We start from the raw sequence: 21762 nt of genomic DNA, 5'->3' as shown, positions 1-21762 counted from the left end.
ACTATCTTCATTTATTCAGAAGAATGGCACCCATTTTGAGACCAACACAACATAGTACATAACTAAATGAATGACCAAAAATGCAGACATAATTTTTCACCAGGAATTTGAATAAACAAAGGCTTCTTTGGAAAACTGTTCAGGTCTGCTTGGCACAGTGTTTCCCCAAAAGGAGCATATAGTCCAGGTGAACATGGAAACTCAGCAGCATGCCTGAAAAAGATTGCCTAGTCACACATGATGTGCCATAAATAATATTTAAAACCTACATCCATATGTTGCAGTCTTTCAGTTTAATAGGACTTTCTATTTAATCAACTATTCAAACAAATTCTTAAGTTTCCTTTCAGTATGTTTTCTGTGCTAACTTTGTACTATATGCATTGGCTCATTTGTTGTGAGTTATTTTGTCGTGAACTTAAAGAGCTCAATGAAAATGGTTTGTCAAACTCCTACTGGTGAAGTGGTGTAACACACATAACATAAAAACAATTAAAAACTATTCTCCTAGTTGTTAACTGCATTTCTCTGCTATTTAGTCCATCTTTTTCATTCTGTCCCTTGTGTAATTTTTTCCCCATACACTTTTTGATGACTTTCCCTTCACCTCTGTCTCCTCTCATGCCGTCAACAGCTGATCCATCTCAAACTGGAGCACAGAAACAGAAAATTATGCACTTCACAAAATGAAAGAACTGTAGCATCAAATCACTGCAACATCCAGTTATTCACAACCAGAATCAGTCGGTCCATACAAATGTGTGGGTGTAATAATTTGTAGGGATATGAAATAGAATGATCACACAGGCTCTATCATATGTAAAGGTGGTGGCAATTTTGGTTCATTGGCAGGGTACTACAAAAACAGAATCAGACTACAAGGCAGACTGCAAGCCATCCCACAATATTGCTCAGGTGTGTGGAACCCATTCATTCCAAGTAGAAATAACAGAAATTATTGGACGTATTAAAAAATAAATAAATAAATAAATAAAAATATAAAAAGAGGAAGCAGTAATGGTCATAGGTCTATTTCACCCATAGGAAAGTGTCACAGAAATGCTGAGAAACCTGAATAGGCAGACACTTGAAGGTAGATGCAAATTATCCAGTGAAAGTCAATTTTTAAGGGGGGATGTAACAGAAAATGTAAACATTTATTTAAAAAATCATTACAGCCTTATTTATTAATGTACAAATCTAAAATTTTGCATGTGTAATGCAAAAGAGTTTAGTTTTAACAAAAAAATATAATAAAATATGCAGGATTAATATTTTACCAGAAATATGAATTTTAATTTTTTTATTGTCTTTTTTTATAAAAAGCCATAACTCAAATTCTAATCATGTAATTAATCTGAAAATTTTATTGTAGTGTCCTGAGAAGGTTATAAGACGACTGAACTACAGTTATTAATTTATGGTAAAAACTCTATCATTAACAGAGTTTTTAATTTTGCACAGCTAAAATTAACTTTTTTTCTACATTAACTCACCTAAAAATCAGAATGTAATTGCAGGATCTCATATTTTTTAGTTCCAGGGAGACTGCAACATGCTGCAAACAGCTCACGAAAATTTCATAGTATTAAAGCATATAATTTTTGAGAAAAAGCTTCTAATAATGTAAAACAGAGAAAATGAGATTCAAAGATTTTCTTCTCATACTTCTAGATGTAGTAAGCTTACCTCAATTTTAAAATCCTCCATGCTGATACTCCTCATCCTCCAGGTTTCTCTTCCTCCCTCTTCGAATCTGCCTGGCCTGTATTTGCAGGTACTATATGCGTTGGCTCATTTGTTGTGAGTTATTTTGTTGTGAGCTTAAAGAGCTCTGGTCTGTTAGCTTTCTTGACCCTTTTTTTTTAGATTAGATTTACTTTCATTCCAATTGATCCGTAGTGAGGAGGTCCTCCAGGATGTGGAACATGTCAGAAAAACAACAATACATGACAAATATATACAACTAAAACAAATAAGCTAATGTACCATTCCACAGGTCCCAAGTGGAATGATCATCATTTTTTAACGAACACTATATGAAAGTCATTTTACAAATACTAATGCACTGAATTTAAAATAAAAAAGTTTTTTATTTATTTATAAGGTAATAAACATGTAATACAACTACTATAATACTTATTTACAATAAACACCTTCCTGCACTGAAATGGTGCAGAAGTTAGATTGTACTTACACACACACACACACACACACACACACACACACACACACACATTTACAATGAACACATTACTGCACTGAAATTGCCACATTAATATATATATATATATATATATATATATAAAAAATAGAAGGAAACATTCCACATAGGAAAAATATACCTAAAAACAAAGATGATGTGACTTACCAAATGAAAGTGCTGGCAGGTCGACAGACACACAAACGAACACAAACATACACACAAAATTCAAGCTTTCGCAACAAACTGTTGCCTCATCAGGAATGAGGGAAGGAGACGGAAAGACGAAAGGATGTGGGTTTTAAGGGAGAGGGTAAGGAGTCATTCCAGTCCCGGGAGCGGAAAGACTTACCTTAGGGGGAAAAAGAGACGGGTATACACTCGCACACACACACACACACACATATCCATCCACACATATACAGACACAAGCCAGCACTTTCATTTGGTAAGTCAAATCATCTTTGTTTATATATATATATATATATATAAAGAAAGATGATGAGACTTACCAAACAAAAGCGCTGGCAGGTCGATAGACACACAAACATACACACAAAATTCAAGCTTTCGCAACCAACGGTTGCCTCATCAGGAAAGAGGGAAGGAGAGGGAAAGACGAAAGGACGTGGGTTTTAAGGGAGAGGGTAAGAGGAGTCATTCCAATCCCGGGAGCGGAAAGACTTACCTTAGGGGGAAAAAACGACAGGTATACACTCGCACACACACACATATCCATCCGCACAATAAAAAAACACACACACAAAATTTCAAGCTTTCGCAACCCACGGTTGCTTCATCAGGAAAGAGGGAAGGAGAGGGAAAGACGAAAGGATGTGGGGTTTTAAGGGAGAGGGTAAGGAGTCATTCCAATCCCGGGAGCGGAAAGACTTACATTAGGGGGAAAAAGGGACAGGTATACACTCGCACACACACACATATCCATCCGCACATATACCGACACAAATACTAACAAAGAGACAGAGGGGCTGGCCAGTACTTACCTCAATCAGTACAGCTGATAGATACACATAAAACAGAACCGAAAATTTACGTTCCTAGCTTTCGGAACAAATGTTCCTTCATCGGGGAAGGGAGAGGGGAAAGAAAGGGAAGAAGGGAAAGGAGATTCAGTTACTCACAACCCAGGTTATGAAGCAACAGAGAAAGGAAAGTAGGGAGGGTAGCAAGGATGGAGGCATGGTTGTCAGAGGGAAGCCAAAGATATTCTACTGTAAGTACTGTGCCAGCTTCAAACCAAAGAGGATGCATACAGAAGTAAAGAGGTATATAGTATAAAGATAAACACAACTATGTAGGATGAAAATATGCGTGAATGGCTAAAGAGGAAAGGGAAAGAGGAGAAGACTGAAGAGTAAATGGGAGTGAGGTTGTTTAACGTAGGTTCAGTCCAGGGGGATGGCGGGATGAAAGGGTGTATTGGAGTGCAAGTTCCCATCTCCGCAGTTCAGAGGGACTGGTGTTGGGTGGGAGAAGCCAAATGGCACATATGGTGTAGCAGGTTCCTAGGTCCCTAGAATTATGCTGGAGGGCATGCTCCGCTACTGGGTATTGGGCATCTCCTAGGCGGACAGTTCGTCTGTGTCCGTTCATGCGCTCAGCCAGTTTAGTTGTTGTCATGACGATGTAAAAGGCTGTGCAGTGCAGGCATGTCAGTTGATAAATGACATGTGTAATTTCACAAGTGGCCCTGCCTTGAATTGTGTATGTTTTACCAGTAGCGGGGCTGGAGTAGGTGGTTGTGGGGGGATGCATGGGGCAGGTTTTGCAGCGGGGTCGGTTACAGGGGTAGGAACCGCTGGGTAGAGAAGGTAGTCTGGGAATATTGTAGGGTTTAACAAGGATGTTACAGAGGTTAGGGGGGCGATGAAAGGCAACTCTGGGTGGTGTGGGGAGAATTTTGTCAAGGGATGATCTCATTTCAGGGGTTGACTTGAGAAAGTCATATCCCTGGCAGAGTAATTTGTTGATATTTTCGAGGCCAGGATAATATTGGGTGACAAGGGGGATGCTTCTGTGTGGTCTGGAGGTAGGAACATTGTTGTTGGACGGGGAGGAATGTATTGCTCAGGAAATCTGTTTGTGGACAAGGTCTGCAGGATAGTTGCGGGAGAGGAAAGCACTGGTCAGGTTATTGGTGTAATTGTTGAGGGATTCGTCACTGGAGCAGATACGTTTGCCACGAATACCTAGGCTGTAGGGAAGGGAGCATTTGATGTGGAAAGGATGGCAGCTATCAAAGTGAAGGTACTGTTGTTTGTTTGTGGGTTTGATATGGACAGAGGTGTGGATGTGAGCTTCAACAAGATGAAGGCCAACATCCAGGAAGGTGGCTTGGGTTTTGGAGAAGGACCAGGTGAAATTCAGATTCGAAAAGGAGTTGAGGTTATGGAGGAAATTAAGGAGTGTTTCTTCACCATGAGTCCAGACCACAAAGATGTCATCTATAAACCTATACCAGGCCAGGGGAAGCAACTGTTGGGTCTTCAGGAAAACTTCCTCCATGCGGCCCATGAAGAGGTTGGCATAGGATGGAGCGATCCTGGTTCCCATGGACTAAATTGGGACTGGTGATATGTGGCATTTGACTGTGGTTATAGTTGAGATTTGATCTGTGTGGGGTATGTGCTGGGATGGGGAGATTGAGTAGGGTGGCTAGGCTAGGTTTGTTGGCTATGAGGGTTGTTGAAGGTTCTGTTGTGGTTGGTGTTTGTGAGGGATAGGGAGAGGGACCCCACTTCTTAGGTGTTGCACTAGCACTGTGGATAGTTTCTTCAGGTGGTGTGTGGCAGCTGAATCCCGTGCCATTAAGGAGCTGAAAATAGATCGCTCTATTGTCATCCTCCCAGCGGATAAAGGCTCCACAACTGTCGTACTTGACCGTGTGGAGTATGTGGCAGAAGGACTGCATCAACTCTCCGACACCTCAACCTACAAAGCTGTTACCCAGGATCCCATTCCCTCCATCCAGACTGAGCTGCAAAAAATCCTAAAATCCAAAGTCCCTCACAAGGCCTCACAACGGCTTCCATAGACTTACTCACTCCACCTGGGCCACGTACCCCTACCTTCTACCTATTACCCAAAATCCACAAAGAGAACCATCCTGGCCGTCCCATTGTAGCAGGCTTCAAAGCCCCAACCGAACGTATCTCAGCTCTGGTAGACCAGCACCTCCAACCTATCACCCGCAGACTCCCATCCTACATCAAAGACACAAACCACTTCCTAGAATGCCTCAAATACATTCCCACTCCTCTCCCACCTGAAACCTTTCTTGTCATTATAGATGCTACATCCCTTTACAGAAACATCCCACATACTCATGGTCTCTCTGCCCTTGAGCACTACCTCTCCCAACGCCCACCCGAAGATCTTCCAGAAACCTCGTTCCTTATCACACTTACCAACTTCATCCTCACCCATAATTACTTTCACTTTTGAAGGCCAGACCTACAAACAAATCAGCTGAACGGCCATGGGAACCAGGATGGCTCTGTCCTATGCCAACCTCTTCATGGGCCGCATGGAGGAGGCTTTCCTGAAAACCCAACAGTTGCTTCCCCTGGCCTGGTATAGGTTTATAGATGACATCTTTGTGGTCTGGACTCATGGTGAAGAAACACTCCTTAATTTCCTCCATAACCTCAACTCCTTTTCGAATCTGAATTTCACCTGGTCCTTCTCCAAAACCCAAGCCACCTTCCTGGATGTTGACCTTCATCATGTTGAAGCTCACATCCACACCTCTGTCCATATCAAACCCACAAACAAACAACAGTACCTTCACTTTGATAGCTGCCATCCTTTCCACATCAAATGCTCCCTTCCCTACAGCCTAGGTATTCGTGGCAAACGTATCTGCTCCAGTGACGAATCCCTCAACAATTACACCAATAACCTGACCAGTGCTTTCCTCTCCCGCAACTACCCTGCAGACCTTGTCCACAAACAGATTTCCTGAGCAATACATTCCTCCCCGTCCAACAACAATGTTCCTACCCCTAGACCACACAGAATCATCCCCCTTGTCACCCAATATTATCCTGGCCTCGAAAATATCAACAAATTACTCTGCCAGGGATATGACTTTCTCAAGTCAACCCCTGAAATGAGATCATCACTTGACAAAATTCTCCCCACACCACCCAGAGTTGCCTTTCGTCACCCCCCTAACCTCCGTAACATCCTTGTTAAATCCTACAATATTCCCAGACTACCTTCTCTACCCAGCGGTTCCTACCCCTGTAACCGACCCCGCTGCAAAACCTGCCCCATGCATCCCCCCACAACCACCTACTCCAGTCCCGCTACTGGTAAAACATACACAATTCAAGGCAGGGCCATTTGTGAAACTACACATGTCATTTATCAACTGACATGCCTGCACTGCACAGCCTTTTACATCGTCATGACAACAACTAAACTGGCTGAGCGCATGAACGGACACAGACGAACTGTCCGCCTAGGAGATGCCCAATACCCAGTAGCGGAGCATGCCCTCCAGCATAATTCTAGGGACCTAGGAACCTGCTACACCATATGTGCCATTTGGCTTCTCCCACCCAACACCAGTCCCTCTGAACTGCGGAGATGGGAACTTGCACTCCAATACACCCTTTCATCCCGCCATCCCCCTGGACTGAACCTACGTTAAACAACCTCACTCCCATTTACTCTTCAGTCTTCTCCTCTTTCCCTTTCCTCTTTAGCCATTCACGCATATTTTCATCCTACATAGTTGTGTTTATCTTTATACTATATACCTCTTTACTTCTGTATGCATCCTCTTTGGTTTGAAGCTGGCACAGTACTTACAGTAGAATATCTTTGGCTTCCCTCTGACAACCATGCCTCCATCCTTGCTACCCTCCCTATTTTCCTTTCCCTGTTGCTTCATAACCTGGGTTGTGAGTAACTGAATCTCCTTTCCCTTCTTCCCTTTCTTTCCCCTCTCTCCTCCCCGATGAAGGAACATTTGTTCCGAAAGCTAGGAACGTAAATTTTCGGTTCTGTTTTATGTGTATCTATCAGCTGTACTGATTGAGGTAAGTACTGGCCAGCCCCTCTATCTCTTTGTTAGTATTTGTTTCACATCTTTATATGAGATTTTCCATTAATCATATACAGACACAAGCAGACATATGATATATAGTAGTCTGCTTGTGCCTGTGCATGTGCGGATGGACACGTGTGCGTGTGCGAGCGCACACCTGTCCCTTCCTCCCACCAAGGCAAGTCCCTCCGCCCCTGGGACCGGAACGACTCCACCCCCCCCCCCCCCCCCACAGATGAAGCAACCGCTGGCTGCGAAAGCCTGAAATTTGTTGGTATGTTTGTGTGTCCATCGACACGCCAGTGCTTTCGTTTGGTAAGTCATATCATCTTTGTTTATTTTATTTATATATATACCCGTTTGGTAGATAGGCACAATAAAAAAACACACACACAAAATTTCACGCTCCCGCAACCCACGGCCGCTTCGCCAGGAAAGAGGGAAGGAGACGGAAAGATGAAAAGATGCGGGTCCCAAGGGAGAGGGCAAGGAGCCACCCCAATCCCGGGAGCGGAAAGATCCACCCCAGGGGGGAAAAAGGACAGGTACACACCCGCACACACACACCCATCCACACATACACAGACACAAGCAGACATATTGAAAGGCAAAGAGTTTGGGCAGAGATGTCAGTCGAGGCAGAAGTGCAGAGGCAAAGATGTTGCTGTATGACAGGTGAGGTATGAGTGGCAGCAACTTGAAATTAGCGGAGATTGAGGCCTGGTGGATAACGGGAAGAGAGGATATATTGAAGGGCAAGTTCCCATCTCCGGGGTTCGGATAGGTTGGTGTTAGTGGGAAGTATCCAGATAACCCGGATGGTGTAACACTGTGCCAAGATGTGCTGGCCATGCACCAAGACATGTTTAGCCACAGGGTGATCCTCATTACCAACAAACAATGTCTGCCTGTGTCCATTCATGTGAATGGACAGTTTGTTGCTGGCCATTCCCACATAGAAAGTGTCACAGTGTAGGCAGGTCAGTTGGTAAATCACGTGGGTGCTTTCACACATGGCTCTGCCTTTGATCATGTACACCTTCTGGGTTACAGGACTGGAGTAGGTGGTGGTGGGAAGGTGCATGGGACAGGTTTTACACCGGGGGCGGTTACAGGGGTAGAAGCCAGATGGTAGGGAAGGTGGTTTGGGGATTTCATAGGGATGAATCAAGAGGTTACGAAGGTTAGGTGGATGGCGGAAAGACACTCTTGGTGGAGTGGGGAGGATTTCATGAAGGATGGATCTCATTTCGGGGCAGGATTTGAGGAAGTCGTATCCCTGCTGGAGAGCCACATTGAGATAAGATGGTTATAAAGCCAACTGTACATTACTTTTTCGAAAATTTTTGAGAATGCTGGCAACAGTGAAATTGGATGGAAATTTGATGCTATTTCTTTATCTCCCTTCTTAAACAGTGGCTTAACTTCAGCATATTTTAACCATTCAGGAAATATTCCACTGATAAATGACTGGTTTCACAGATAGCTTAATATGTTACTTAGCTCAGAATCACATTCTTTAATTAACTTTGTTGATATTTCATCATACTCACTTGATGTTTTTGATATTAAAGATTTTATGATGGACATTATTTGTGTTGGGGTAGTGAGGGTCAAATTCATATTATGGAAGTTGCTTGAAATTTCTGGTCTGAGTTATTCCATAGCAGCATCTACCGAACCTGACAACCCCATCTTTTCAGTAACAGTTATAAAATGTTTATTAAAAAGTTCTGCAACACTATACACATCTGTCACCAATGTATCATTTACTCTTAATGCTATTTGTTCCTCTTCATGTCTGGTTCTACCGGTCTCCTCCTTCACTATATCCCATATTGTCTTTATTTTGTTATCTGATATGACTATCTTTTCCTTGTAATATATTTGCTTTGACATCCGTATCACAGTCTTTAATATTTTGCAGTATTTCTTGTAATGTGCTATAGCATCAACATCGTAACTGTTTCGGATTGACAGATACAGTTTTCTTTTTGTTTTACAAGATACCCCTATTCCTTGAGTAATACATGTCTTTTTTGTAGAGTTTGCTCTAACCTTGGTAAGTTTTGGGGGAAAACAGTGTTCGAATAAGGTAAGCAGTTTATTAGCAAAAGTGTTATATTTTTCATTCATGCCATGAGCACTGTAAAAATCAGCCCAGTGAATGTCTCTGAGGAGTGGGCTAAAATAACCAATTTTGGCTTATTAATTACCCTCTTGAGATCAGATTCTACAGATTTTATATCCTGTTCAGTATTAACATTTAACAGAAGGAACTGCATGTCATGGTCTGAGAGGCCATTGACTATTGGTTTTGTAATATCATTTTGTTCATTGGACTTTTGTATAAATATATTATCAATGGCTGTTTGTGAGCAAGTGGCTATCCTAGTGGGGAACTTTACAGTGGGAATTAAGTTGAATGATAGTGTTACTAACTCAAATAAGTTCTTATTGGGAGAGTCTTTAAGGAAATCTACATTGAAATCACCAGCAATCACTATTTCTTTGTTTTTGGTTGTTAAATGGGCCAGTACAGCTTCAAGGTGGTTTACAAACAGATTAAAGTTACCTGCAGGTGCTCGATATACACTTAATATTATGAAGGATTTTTTGTGAAATTCTAATTCTGTTGCACATGGTTCCATATGCTGTTCTAGGCAAAATTTATGAACGTCTATGTTCTTAAATTTATGACAGTTCCTAATGAATGTGGCAACTCCTCCTTTCTCCATTTCTGATCTACAAAAGTGAGATGCTAACCTAAACCCTGTAACACTTAAAAGTTCTATACCAGTGGTCACATGATGTTCAGAGAAGCAGATTATGTCAGCTGGGTTTGAAGACTCTAATCCATCTAAGCAGATAGTTAATTCATTAATTTTATTTCTCAGTCCTCGAATATTTTGATGCAATAAAGATAGCTGACATTTCACATTGACTGAGTTAAAATTTGGTAGAGTTATATCTACTGACTGTTGAAAATTCTTAACTAATAGCTGTTTATGCTGATGTAATAAGCTGGAATTATGTTTTTTGATTTCTTTCTCAGACTTAAGGTTTGTCTCAGTTCTAACCTCTCTTAAAATTTGCTTTCTTTCTGTCCTCCCTACCCTAAAAAAGGGTCTTTTCTTAACTCTATAACCACTGGTATTTTACCACTCATGACAGTGCCTCCTCCCTTTAACTTTTCTGCTATTTCCCCAGTCAATTTACCCTTTCCCTTCCTGTTGAGGTGAAGGCCATGCCACCCTGGTCTCGTCAATGGTGTAAAATGCTTTTGTTGTAACTGCATCATAGACGCCTATTTAGAGTACTTAAAGTCCACAGAGTGTCCTTTTTGAGCATCTAATCCAAATTAAATTATTGAGGCCTTCATTTGCATTTTGTGTCTTTCCGTGAAGACACTTCCTCAATAAACCAGAGTTTGCAAGAAATCTTAATGTGGGCTTAATTGCATTCATAACAGGTTATAGCAATGACTGTTTATGTGAGTATGTCTCATTTCTGTTGCTGAACTTACACCAATCGTCTTTCAGACACAGATTGTGCATTGGTGTTTGGTCAGTGGGTAGTTTGTGGAAAAAAACTGCCCATACAGCACGCCTCATTGCCTCTAAATTGCGTGTGTTTTTCCTGATAGTTCTCCCATAAAATAACTGCAGAGAATAAATTTCTTTCAGTGTAAGCTTGCCTTTTCCTCCTAGTGGTTTTCCATCCTCAAGTACTTCACCTTTCTTCTCTTTCAGCAAGCAACGAAACCCACCACCAAGCCTCTTTTGGATGTGGCCAACAAATTCCAACTTTTCTATTATTGTATTGTATGGGTTTTTATCTGTTACAGCTTTGAACGAAGAGAATTCCCCATCACCAAGGTATTTAGTATATCTAACACCATACTGGTCCTCAAATCTGGAGAACATCCTCACAACTGCAGCAGCCACCACTTGAGCCACTATAATTTTTAGAGCATGCCTACTGCATGCTTCTCTTGCCACAGTTTCTCACTGTCTTTGTTGTTGGACATTTTCCTTGTTGCACACTGGTGACAGTATTTAGACATAATTTCTACATCAGGGTGTATACGTGGACAAGGTGAAAAGAATCCCGTATTTTTCCTGGTGAAGAAACACACTTTTTCCTGGATGAAAATGCACTTTTTCCGTGTTAAGTGGCAGTATACTTTCCCACAGAACTGTAAAGCTTATCAATCCATTGAATGGTTGACGTTTTATACATCATTGGTGTAGAACTTCCCGGCGCCACTTTAGAAAACGAAATCCAGCAAAAAAATTTAAAAAAAAGTACGGTGCATATTTCTGTTATTACGATACGCTGCATGTTTTAGTAATTACGATAGTTTCCAAAGCCTTGAAATTGAGTTTGTTATTATGCCCTTTAAGGCCAATCATAACTCATGTCACGTGATCTCTCCAGCCTATGACAGCAGATATTCAGAGCATAGGATACGAGATGTAGTCATCCAATAGCAACATCACAGTTAAGTAGTGCCAACACAGAAACAGGAAAAGTTTAAATTATTAAATTAATATACATACTGTAGGTACAAGAAAAGCTAAGCTTTCACTTATAGTATTGATCTTGAAGATTAATAAGCTACAAGATAAGCTAATCTTTCACATGTAATATTTGTGTCTATTTTGTGTGTGTTACATTTTAGGATGCATCACACAAATGTGCCAGTAAAATTTAAAATAATTACATAAACTTCTGGTCTCCAGTTCTCAAATTGTTAAGTTGTAGCCGAGAGTCAAACGCTCTGTGATTTACGAAATTCATCGTACATTCTCACACCCAATCTTTGAAAGTAACGCATTTGAAGCCACCATTCAAAATATTTTCCCGAGACGTATTAGAAATAGGTTCGTTTCACCAATTGCCAGAGAACAGGCATTACTGCGCTTGTGCAACTATGGTAGTAGAAATCCCGTACGTATAAAGCATTATAGTGTGTTTAAAATAAGTTGCAACTTCTGACAGTTTAGTATGGAGCGAATGGAGGGAAGCGTAGTTGCAAGCCAGCGAGAGCTGGGCACTTCAGCAGATGACCACAGTATAATGCGCGGGAACCTAGCAGGCTCGCTTGACTGTGGGAACAGGAAGTCGTAGTGCAAGCCGGCTCATCTGCAATCTTTCTCAAACGATTTTAAACAAACTATTTTGTAATAAAATCTGATTCTCGCACATCTTATAGTTTAATTCGTCAGCTTCGTGATGACCCTATCATTTCGTTAATGGTAATAGTTATTGCCATATTTCGATAGTACATAAACTATGGTACTCCAAGAAATCTGTAGTTCGCAGTCAAAAATAGGTGTCGCTATGAATTTGTGTTTTGTGCTTGTTATGTTGTACGTTGCTGCGTTTTAAATGTAGACAATACATTGAATTATTCTTTAAACTTTGAAGGATCGCTGTCTGTTTCCAATCTCGGGAAAATGGAATGTATATTAAGAACACCATCACGAACTCGTGCGTCGATGAAAAAACTAGAATGAAATATTCATAAATTCCTCGTATCGTATAAATGGTTTGACATATCGAAACAAGATTTGGTGAATGATAGCACGCAAAGTTGAGAGTGTTTTGCCATATGATTAATATGAACTTCCATATCTACTGAGATATTCAAGCGAATACAGCGAAATAATGTAATTATTGAGGGCATCGATAGCTGGTGAAAGGAGAATTGCTGTGGGTTTTTGCAACAATATAAGTCAAGAAGTTACACGTTTATTTTTATACTGACAATTGACTGTTATAAACTATTGACCTGACTTGTACAGTTGTTAGTTACACTGTTTGAGGATTCTTTCGAAATTTTAAGTCCATTAGAAAATTTGGGAGATGAATATTTCTAAACTCTGCTGTGTTTTGATTTAACATCGCAACAAGACAAGTATTCCTCGAAACCCATCACAGACCTTCTTCATGAATCAATGTCTCATCTTGCCTTTTTGATATGGCTGACAACTCAAGCTATTCAGTCTCAGTGAGCTTAAACTCTTGTTGTGTTTTGCCAAATCACTTTTCACCTAGACCCATATACTCCGTAAGGTTTAAATGAGCATGGTAAGGAAGAAGCCTGCTGGAACCATGCCCTTTATGGTCGGCAGTTCGTAGACCTGGTAGCATGAAGTTTTGGCTTATACAGAACTACAAGTTCTATTAACTTCCCCTTGTACTTGCTAGGTCCAACTTAATCTCATGGAACATTTCTTTGTAACCAGAGCAAAGTATCTGCTTTCCTCCACTGCATTCTTGGAGCTGAACGGTGATCCTGGACGACCTTTTATTGCAAATTTCTTATTCAGATGTACTGTGCCGTTGTTATTAATGCAACGCTATCACAAAACGCTTCTTCACAATACCTGATGACTACAGAACATTTCTGTGCCACAAATTCGACTATATTACGAGAGCTGATGAACATCCATGCATATTATGCATGACGCCACGTGGTATTGTTTATTCATGTTGTGGCAAACAGAGGCCCTTTACCAGATGAACCGTCGCGGGCGTGGCAGGGTAAGTTGGCTCGCAATTGTTGTTACCCGCGCAAACGTCAAAAGTCACAAGTAATTTTAAACGCACCATAATATATCTTACATTAAGTCATAAAGAAACAGGACATCAGAGGAGACTCCAAGAGCATCAGTAGTTGGTAAACCATACAAATATGTACAGTGTGTACATAAAGTCCGGGAACACTTTCAATTATTTATTGAACAAGAATCAAACATTGTACAGATATCATACATATGTCATTTTTAAAAGAAACCCTGAAAGATTTTTTTTCATGTATACCATCACAGTGTAGTTTGGTAATTTGCCGATAGCGCTGGTCGCAAACAGGGCGAGTGCAGGTATGGAGCGAACTTTCTGAACTTTCTGTGTGTTGGAGTTCGACAAAAACAAGTGTGCTACAGCTGTTCAACAGATGTTTAGAACCAAGTATGGTAAGAAGCTACCAACAAGGAACGCCATTTACCACTGGCACAACAAATTCGTTACGGCGGGTTGCTTGAGCCCGGCAAAGAGAAACGGACGTCCCAATGTGAGTGAAGCAAATGTGGAGCGCGCGTACGAGAGACATTCATAAGGAGTCTAAAGAAATTGGTGCGTCGTGCATTCCATGAACTTAAAATGGCTCCAATGTCAGTGTGGAAAGTCCTGCGACAGAAGCTGTCTATGAAACCAGCCAGATTGGAGCTAGTGCAGAAGCTCAATGACGACGACAAAGACAAGCGTTTTGAGTTTTGTTCACAGTTGCAACAATTGAATGAGGATGGGGATGGCATTGTTGATCGCTCAATTTTTATTGACGAAGCCACTTTTCACACTAATGGGGAAGTGAACAGGCATAATTGTCGAATCTGGGGTACAAAGCATCCACACGAATGCATTGAATTTGAGAGTGAATCCTCAAAGGTATATGTTTTTTGTGCCTTATCACGTCGAAAACTGTACGGGCCATTCGTCTTCGCCGAGAGCACTGTCACTGGATATTCCTACTTGGACATGTTGCAGCAATGGTTGATGCCTCAAATGCAATTGAATTCTCTGTTCATCTTTCAGCAGGATGGGGCTCCACCCTATTTTCATCGTGAACTTCGTGGGTACCTAAGCATGGAGCTGTCGCATTGATGGATTGGCCGTGCTACAGAAGGGGACAGCTGTTTCATGAAATTGCCTCCCCGGTCACTAGATCTCACTCCGTATAACTTTTTTCTGTGGTGACATATTAAAGATCTGGTGTATGTACCGCACCACCACGTGATGTAGCAGAGCTCCGGGAGAGAATATGGGAAGCGACTGTCAGAGTCCACGAAGCCGTGCTGGGAGGGGTATGGCAAGAATTCGATTACCGTATTGATGTCTGCCGGTCACTCATGGTTTTCATATCGAATGTTTGTAAAAAAAACTTTCCAGGTTATCTCTTCAAAAAGCAATATGTATGTCATCTGTACAATGTTTAGTGCTTGTGCAATAAATAATTGAAAGTGTTCCCAGACTTTATGTATGCCCTGTATAATTCGACTTGAAGTGCACACTCGTATGTCCAGATTCACAATAAAGTAAGCCCCAACCTGATATTAAATTTTCCTGAGTGGTTTTCGGGATGAAAATTTTCTTAGGGCGCTGGTACTGTACTATCTCTTGTTTGGTTCTGTATTATAGCAAAATGCCATGCATACCAGAAGATGAAAACGTGCACTTGAAATTCAGTGAACAGTTGAAATTAGCCTATACTGTGGAATGAAATGCTTTGTTTCAAACAAATTGACTGCCTCGGTAGAAAAGATTAATAAAAGCCAATTTTCTCTAGCAGGCCGATGAAAATAACTTCATTGTTCTGCAAGGCGATTGTTGCTTGACTGCCAAAACCGTGGAAATGAAATAAAATCAGAAAACTGAAACAAATGATATATTTCAGCCTTCCATAATTATGTGAATGTATTTTAATTCACCTAATGGCTCCCATCCACAGAAATCCATTCTGTTTCCATTTGATGTGGGAACTGTACAGGAAGAAGTCGAGACTACAACCCCCCCCCCCCCCCTTACAACTCAGACTGCTCTGCGCATGCATGAATCTGGCAACTTAGGTGCGCCAGAAAATTTTTTTGCATTTAGCATCTGGCTTCAAGTAGCCAGAGAAGATAAAGCTCATATGTGACTGAGTTGTACATGCGCAGAGTCCACTGGCAGCTGCTCAAATCAACCTAATGTAAAACAGTTGAGACTTCACGCTCATCATAAACAGTTTGTTGTTACGAATTAATGCAGTCTTCTTCCTAGGCCCTCGACTCATTTTGCCCTTGGCAGACGCTTGTGTGTGCAGGTGCTTTGTTGTTGTAAATGCCACATTTCTTTTGCAACTCAAGTTTTATTTTGGTATTTTTCTCTCGTTTATGTTTGATTTCTGCAGTATTATTCTGCAGTAGTGGGATAAAGATACATAATGTTAGAATATCAGTTCTTACCAGTCAAAATTACAAAAATTTAACTGAAAATTAAAATCATGAAAAATTCCCATTTTTTCCGGTTCTCTCACAGATGAAAAATTTCCTGGGTTTTTCCTGGATTTCCTGGGACGTATACACCCTGTACATCTAAAACTTTACCTGAATCAATACCAATAACAGATGCAACTCCATACAGAGATGTGTGAGCCCTTTTCATCCAGGTCCCATCTACAGATACACACAGGTCAGTAACATTTGTAGGAGATTCACTGTCATGAATATCTATCTACTCCAGGATCTATTTCTTTTTGGTTTATGTCCACCAGTTCCTTCACTACTTTTTTCATAGAACTTTGGCAATATCGCATACAGCATCAAACATTTCTTTATGTATTTTTTCAAACGTTGCACAAGGTGGAAGCATGTTCAGAAAACCATACAATAAATTACCTCCTTCCCTGCCCTGTCCAAGGCATCTCAGAGCATATGCCAACCTAAAATTGCTTTCATAGGTACCAGTGTTAGTTTTGTTGGAGGAGAAAAATGAAATCTCATAGCCACATGAATTACAAATTAATTAAAAATCACAAGTTTTTTTACACTCTTTTTTCTGCAACAACAATCATGCATTCCATATTTTTAAAGCTAACACATGAACATGAAAACTTTATAGTCTGGCAGAGAAGCTCTAAATCAACAAGTCTGAAACCTGTGGCATCCATATCAACATCATTCACACACTTGTACAACTCTCCTGTCCCAACTTTTGAAGCTGATCCTGAGAGCTTATGTTATTCATTTCAAGCTGCTTCCTCTTTTTTGTTGGCAAAACGATTTCCATGAAACCTCCGTTTCCTAAACAGTTTTTCCATGACCCATTATGCATAAATCTTGACTTCCACGTAAAGGTTTGCGAATTCAACCTTACGTATACTAATATGATTTAGTATTGTCAAAACATAATAAACCACATACAAGAAAGTTTTCATGCAAAGATATAGATGTCAGCCAAAGACATCGAAAGAAAACAGCCTTCACACTGACAAAAATTCCACTGAAACAAGCAGTTTCCCAAATGCAAGAAAAGGTGGGCGTGGTCGCCAGTGCAGAGTGAATCAATTTAACAATTTAAAAGCATATCTAAAGCTGCTATCATGACAAAAATCACACACAACATAGTTTAAACTATGTAGATCGAGAAAATAATATTTTTGAAAAATCGATTTTTTGGACCAAAATCCATTATATCCCCCCTTAAGTAAAGAACTTACAAATATAATTCAGCCCACTCTATAAAACACTTGCAGGGACTGTACAGACAAGATTATATTAGTCAGGTTCTGGAGAGGCATTGGAATGTGAAGAAAATTTGACATGCAGTTCCATGTACTTCAAAATGAATATTTATTTAGATTGAGTCTGAGTGATCCACCCCAAATTTTCAACTTTCACCAGCCAATATCTCTTAAGCCCTCATTTCTCTTTTAGGAAGGAACAGAAGAACTCTTGAGAGCTTGGAAAGTAATATTTTTTCCTATTTTTAAGTGTTTATATTGACATCAACTTAACTGTAATTTGCTTCTCAATGTTTATTGACACAGTTTTTACAATGGAATCTCCCTTCTAAGAAAAATATATACTCCTTATTTACTCTTCATCAAAATTGGCATTATTTTCTAAAGCCTGTATCAGTTCAGTAGTATTGTTTAGTTTCTTATTTCTTTCCATTTTTACCCATTGTACTCTGCTGATTTAGTATAACAAACAAAAACACAGGAATTCTGACCATTACCGTATTCTTGCTCTGGACTTTTTTTATTTCCATAGCTGTTGTCATCATTTAAACCATACCTTTCTTTTTTTGTATAGCATCGACTAAGGACAATTCTGAATTGTGATCGCATCCTAGTTTTGGATTCTGGCCGCATTGTTGAAGATGGGACACCTACACAACTACTTAGTAGGTCTATGGGCATCTTCTCTTCCTTGCTAAGAGCAGCAGAAGAAGATGGCATCTGTGGTTGAAATGTATAGACTCATTATTTTTTAGTATCTTATGAACTTAATTATTACTTCAAGGAAACCAGAAGAGTACCTTTGTAAATTTTGCATTTGGCTTGCAGTTTGTTGTGAGTGAGAAGCCCTTCATCTATTTTTAAAGAAAAATGACTGTAGGTAGACAAAATTTTTTGTATACAGACTACTTCATAATTTATTTTTTCACTTTAATCTAAGAAGGTCTGAGCTTAACAGATAAGAGAAGTGTACAAATAACTTTTTCTTATTTTATTATGTGGAGTTTTTGTGTGTAAAAAACAGAATTTATTTTTATGGTGCTGATCCTGATATTTTTTATGAAATCTTGATATTAGTTATGAGGTTATGTACTTAAATTCACTATTGTTTCATAAGTATTCAAAAACAGTCTGAAAGTTTCTGATCTCTCGGTAGCCAATCTACTGATCCTCATAGCTTCCTTCTACTTTCATTACATTTCTCTGCAGAAATATGTATCCCTTTACTCTCTGTATTTTACCTTTGTATGTATTTCAGTTTTGTGATTTAGTATTTAACAATTATATTTTGTAAAAAAAAATAAATTTACTTAATGTTTTTTTGAACAAACTTCTCTCTTCTTCAGACATTAAAAAAAACTTTTTTCTTAATTTTTTGTTGGCTTTAAACCAATTTTACACCAAACATTAAATAAACATATTAATTTATAGAAGGAAAGGTATTGTTTACTTCTACTTCAAATTTGAAAATCTTGCAATGATTACATATACATCTATCTATTTCTAATCACTGCAAAGTGCATTTTTGGGAATATTTTTATCTGTCATATACCGTTCATTTCTTGGATAAATTGTGGACCATTACTCTAGCCTTTTATTTTACGAAATGCACGAGATACAGCATTATATATGGCCTTCATTATCCCTACTAGTTTTGGTTAATAACCATCATCACAGTACAAAAGTTCATGTATTATGTCACATTGGTAATGCAATGTTATCAATACAGCCCCATCAGAACTGCTGAACATCAAAAGAACAAACGGATATCCACAGAGGTGATGTTTCAGATGTGAAAACGCAATTATAATCTGTATGTTAACAAAAATGTATATTCTAAGGAACTATTCTACCATAAAACAAACAAAAAAGTCAGATTACTAGATCAGGATAACTGGACAGCAGAAGTGAAAGAATAAATTTAATTTTTGTGGGACAATTCTGAATGGAATTGACAGAATTGCCAGTAGGGCTCAAGGCAATTTCCAATTATTGAGTTCTGAAAGTGTGTGGACTCTGTTTCAGTTATTCACATCGAAGAATGCTGATATGTACAGGCTGCATACTTCTGGGCCCAAATGCTATACACATGTGCTGTAAAAAAGTGGTGCAGAAGGATAACAAGCAGTCACTGTTGCCTACAAACTTGTCAAAGCTTGACATCATGTCAAGTGGAGGTAAATCTGTGACAGCTGAATCATCATTCTAATGTATTTTATTGCAGCTTGTTCTCTCATTTGCCTTATATTGATTACAAGTTTACTTAAAATTATTATGAACTTACGAAGGCTGTGCACAGTTCATAAACTTCAAGGGTTACTCTGCAACTGCAATGGACCTGAGATTTTCATAACTTTAGTGGAGCTGGTAATCATTACAAAGACAAATGCGACAATAGACCACAATAAAAAATATTAGAATTGTTGCTTATGCTGAAAATGTTAGTATTTGTCAAATATGAATAAAAGTTACTTGACAAGTCATTCACAGAAGAGAAATTGTGTTTCAGCCATAACTTGTTGGATAAATTCTGATATTATTTTCAGATCAAATCAACATCAAATATAGACATTTTTGTGGTGGATTCTTGAAGCAGAGAATGTTTTTTTTTTTTTTTGTCAAACAATGTATTGATGGAAAACTTCATCATTATAAAAGGTACACTTGCTGGTTGGGGTTTCAGTTAATGTGAGGACATTGACCATCATGAAACCTTTAGTCTAGTTGTTTCGCATGCCATTATTACAGCAATATTAAATATTGTTGCTAATGAAGATGCAGAGGTGGTATAGTTCGATTTGAAGTCACCATTTTAACTGAAGGAAGAAATATGCGTGGAACATCCTGAGGAATTTCACGATGATGCCAGCAGAGTATCCAAACTCTTTATGGCTTCAAAAACAATCCTCAACATTCGTCATGTTCTCTAGATCCTCTCCAGAAGGAGAATTTTCAAAGATGTGGAATGAGGCAAGGTATACATTAACAGAACAGAAGCAAATTGTAAAACTTTTGTGCTGACAATAAACTATCATTAAAATGCTTAATGCTACTCAACTCATGCTCATGCCAGCTAACTTTAATCAAGTAAATCATATAGAATGCACCTACTTAAAGAAAAGCAACTCTGTAGTCATTACACTAAATAGCAGCTGTTTATCTCCTATTGGGAGCTTATATTATCTTGGTTACATTGCTATTTTTCAAAGAAAAGAGTAATGTACATCAATAAATACTGAACCCTGCTTACAGTTGAAACATTATTGCTCACAATTAATTGAAAGTTTTACATCACAATTTGCAATGTCCTCTTTATAACACAGCATTACTTGCGAATGAAGGTTTGGAGCTGGAAATGCTTTGTTGACCCTACGTAGGTTTACCAAATGTCCAGGATTACATTGGACAGTCCTGGTTTTTTCAGAACTGTCTGTGGTAATATCTAGGGTTGCAAAAATATATGGGGTTCAACAATTTTATGATGAACATTTTTTTTTTTTATTTTAGACCTATATGTTCAAGATCTTAGTTTTAAACATTCTCTTATAGTTACGCTTCTCTCAGTTAACCTTTTCGCTTACTGTTAGTCATTTGGTGGGGCAATGTGTTTGTGCTGTTTTCATGTGTGAAGTAACTCACCCATACATTTTTGATAATTTTATTTGTCTCGATTCTTGTTTTTGCCTCATCCTTTAGCAGTGTACAAGAGAAAGTGTGTGTTTAATGTTGACCTGCAATATGAAAATAATTTTTTGAAATTGTACTATGACAGTAAGAATGAATGTGCTTATTGGACATTTTGTACTGGAGAATTTTGTGTTGCACATAAAGGAAACAGTGACATTAGAGACTACATCAAAATAGCTAAAAATGAGAGTGCCACTAATGCTACCACTTCAGCTGTCATATAAGATTTTTAAAGCCAAAGATGGGAATTGTGATCAGAAGTGTGCTGCTGAAAAGGCTATACTTCTATAGACATGAAGTCAATTTCAAAACATCAGACTGCACATCTAAACAGTTAGATGACCAAAAACTTTTATCTACTAGAGCTGAAACTGAGGCAATTATGGGTAATGTTATTTCACAATTTATAATTGATAATTTATAAATGATAATGTATTGCTTTTTTTGGAAAACATTAATTATGTAACAGTAATGATGGACAGCTCAAACAAAAGTGAAGTAAATCTT

The 21762-nt window shown here is 39.1% G+C and overlaps 1 protein-coding gene across 1 annotated transcript in view; it reads left to right on the top strand.

Moving 5' to 3' along the window:
* The window catches only part of LOC126090234 (ATP-binding cassette sub-family C member Sur), a gene marked incomplete at its 5' end in the record, with an annotated part of 407614 nt that extends 388563 nt beyond the window's left edge, over positions 1 to 19051 (top strand). Inside the window, one exon of the mRNA XM_049906975.1 lies at positions 18143 to 19051. Within this exon, the coding sequence (XP_049762932.1) occupies positions 18143 to 18298 (156 nt within the window). The remainder of the gene's footprint in view (positions 1 to 18142) is intronic.
* Between the last annotated feature and the right edge of the window lie 2711 nt (positions 19052 to 21762).

Source organism: Schistocerca cancellata, chromosome 1, assembly GCF_023864275.1.
Source record: "Schistocerca cancellata isolate TAMUIC-IGC-003103 chromosome 1, iqSchCanc2.1, whole genome shotgun sequence".
Taxonomy (NCBI): domain Eukaryota; kingdom Metazoa; phylum Arthropoda; class Insecta; order Orthoptera; family Acrididae; genus Schistocerca; species Schistocerca cancellata.
The sequence above is the reverse complement of the archived record's forward strand: the minus strand, read 5'-3'. Positions and strand labels throughout refer to the sequence as shown.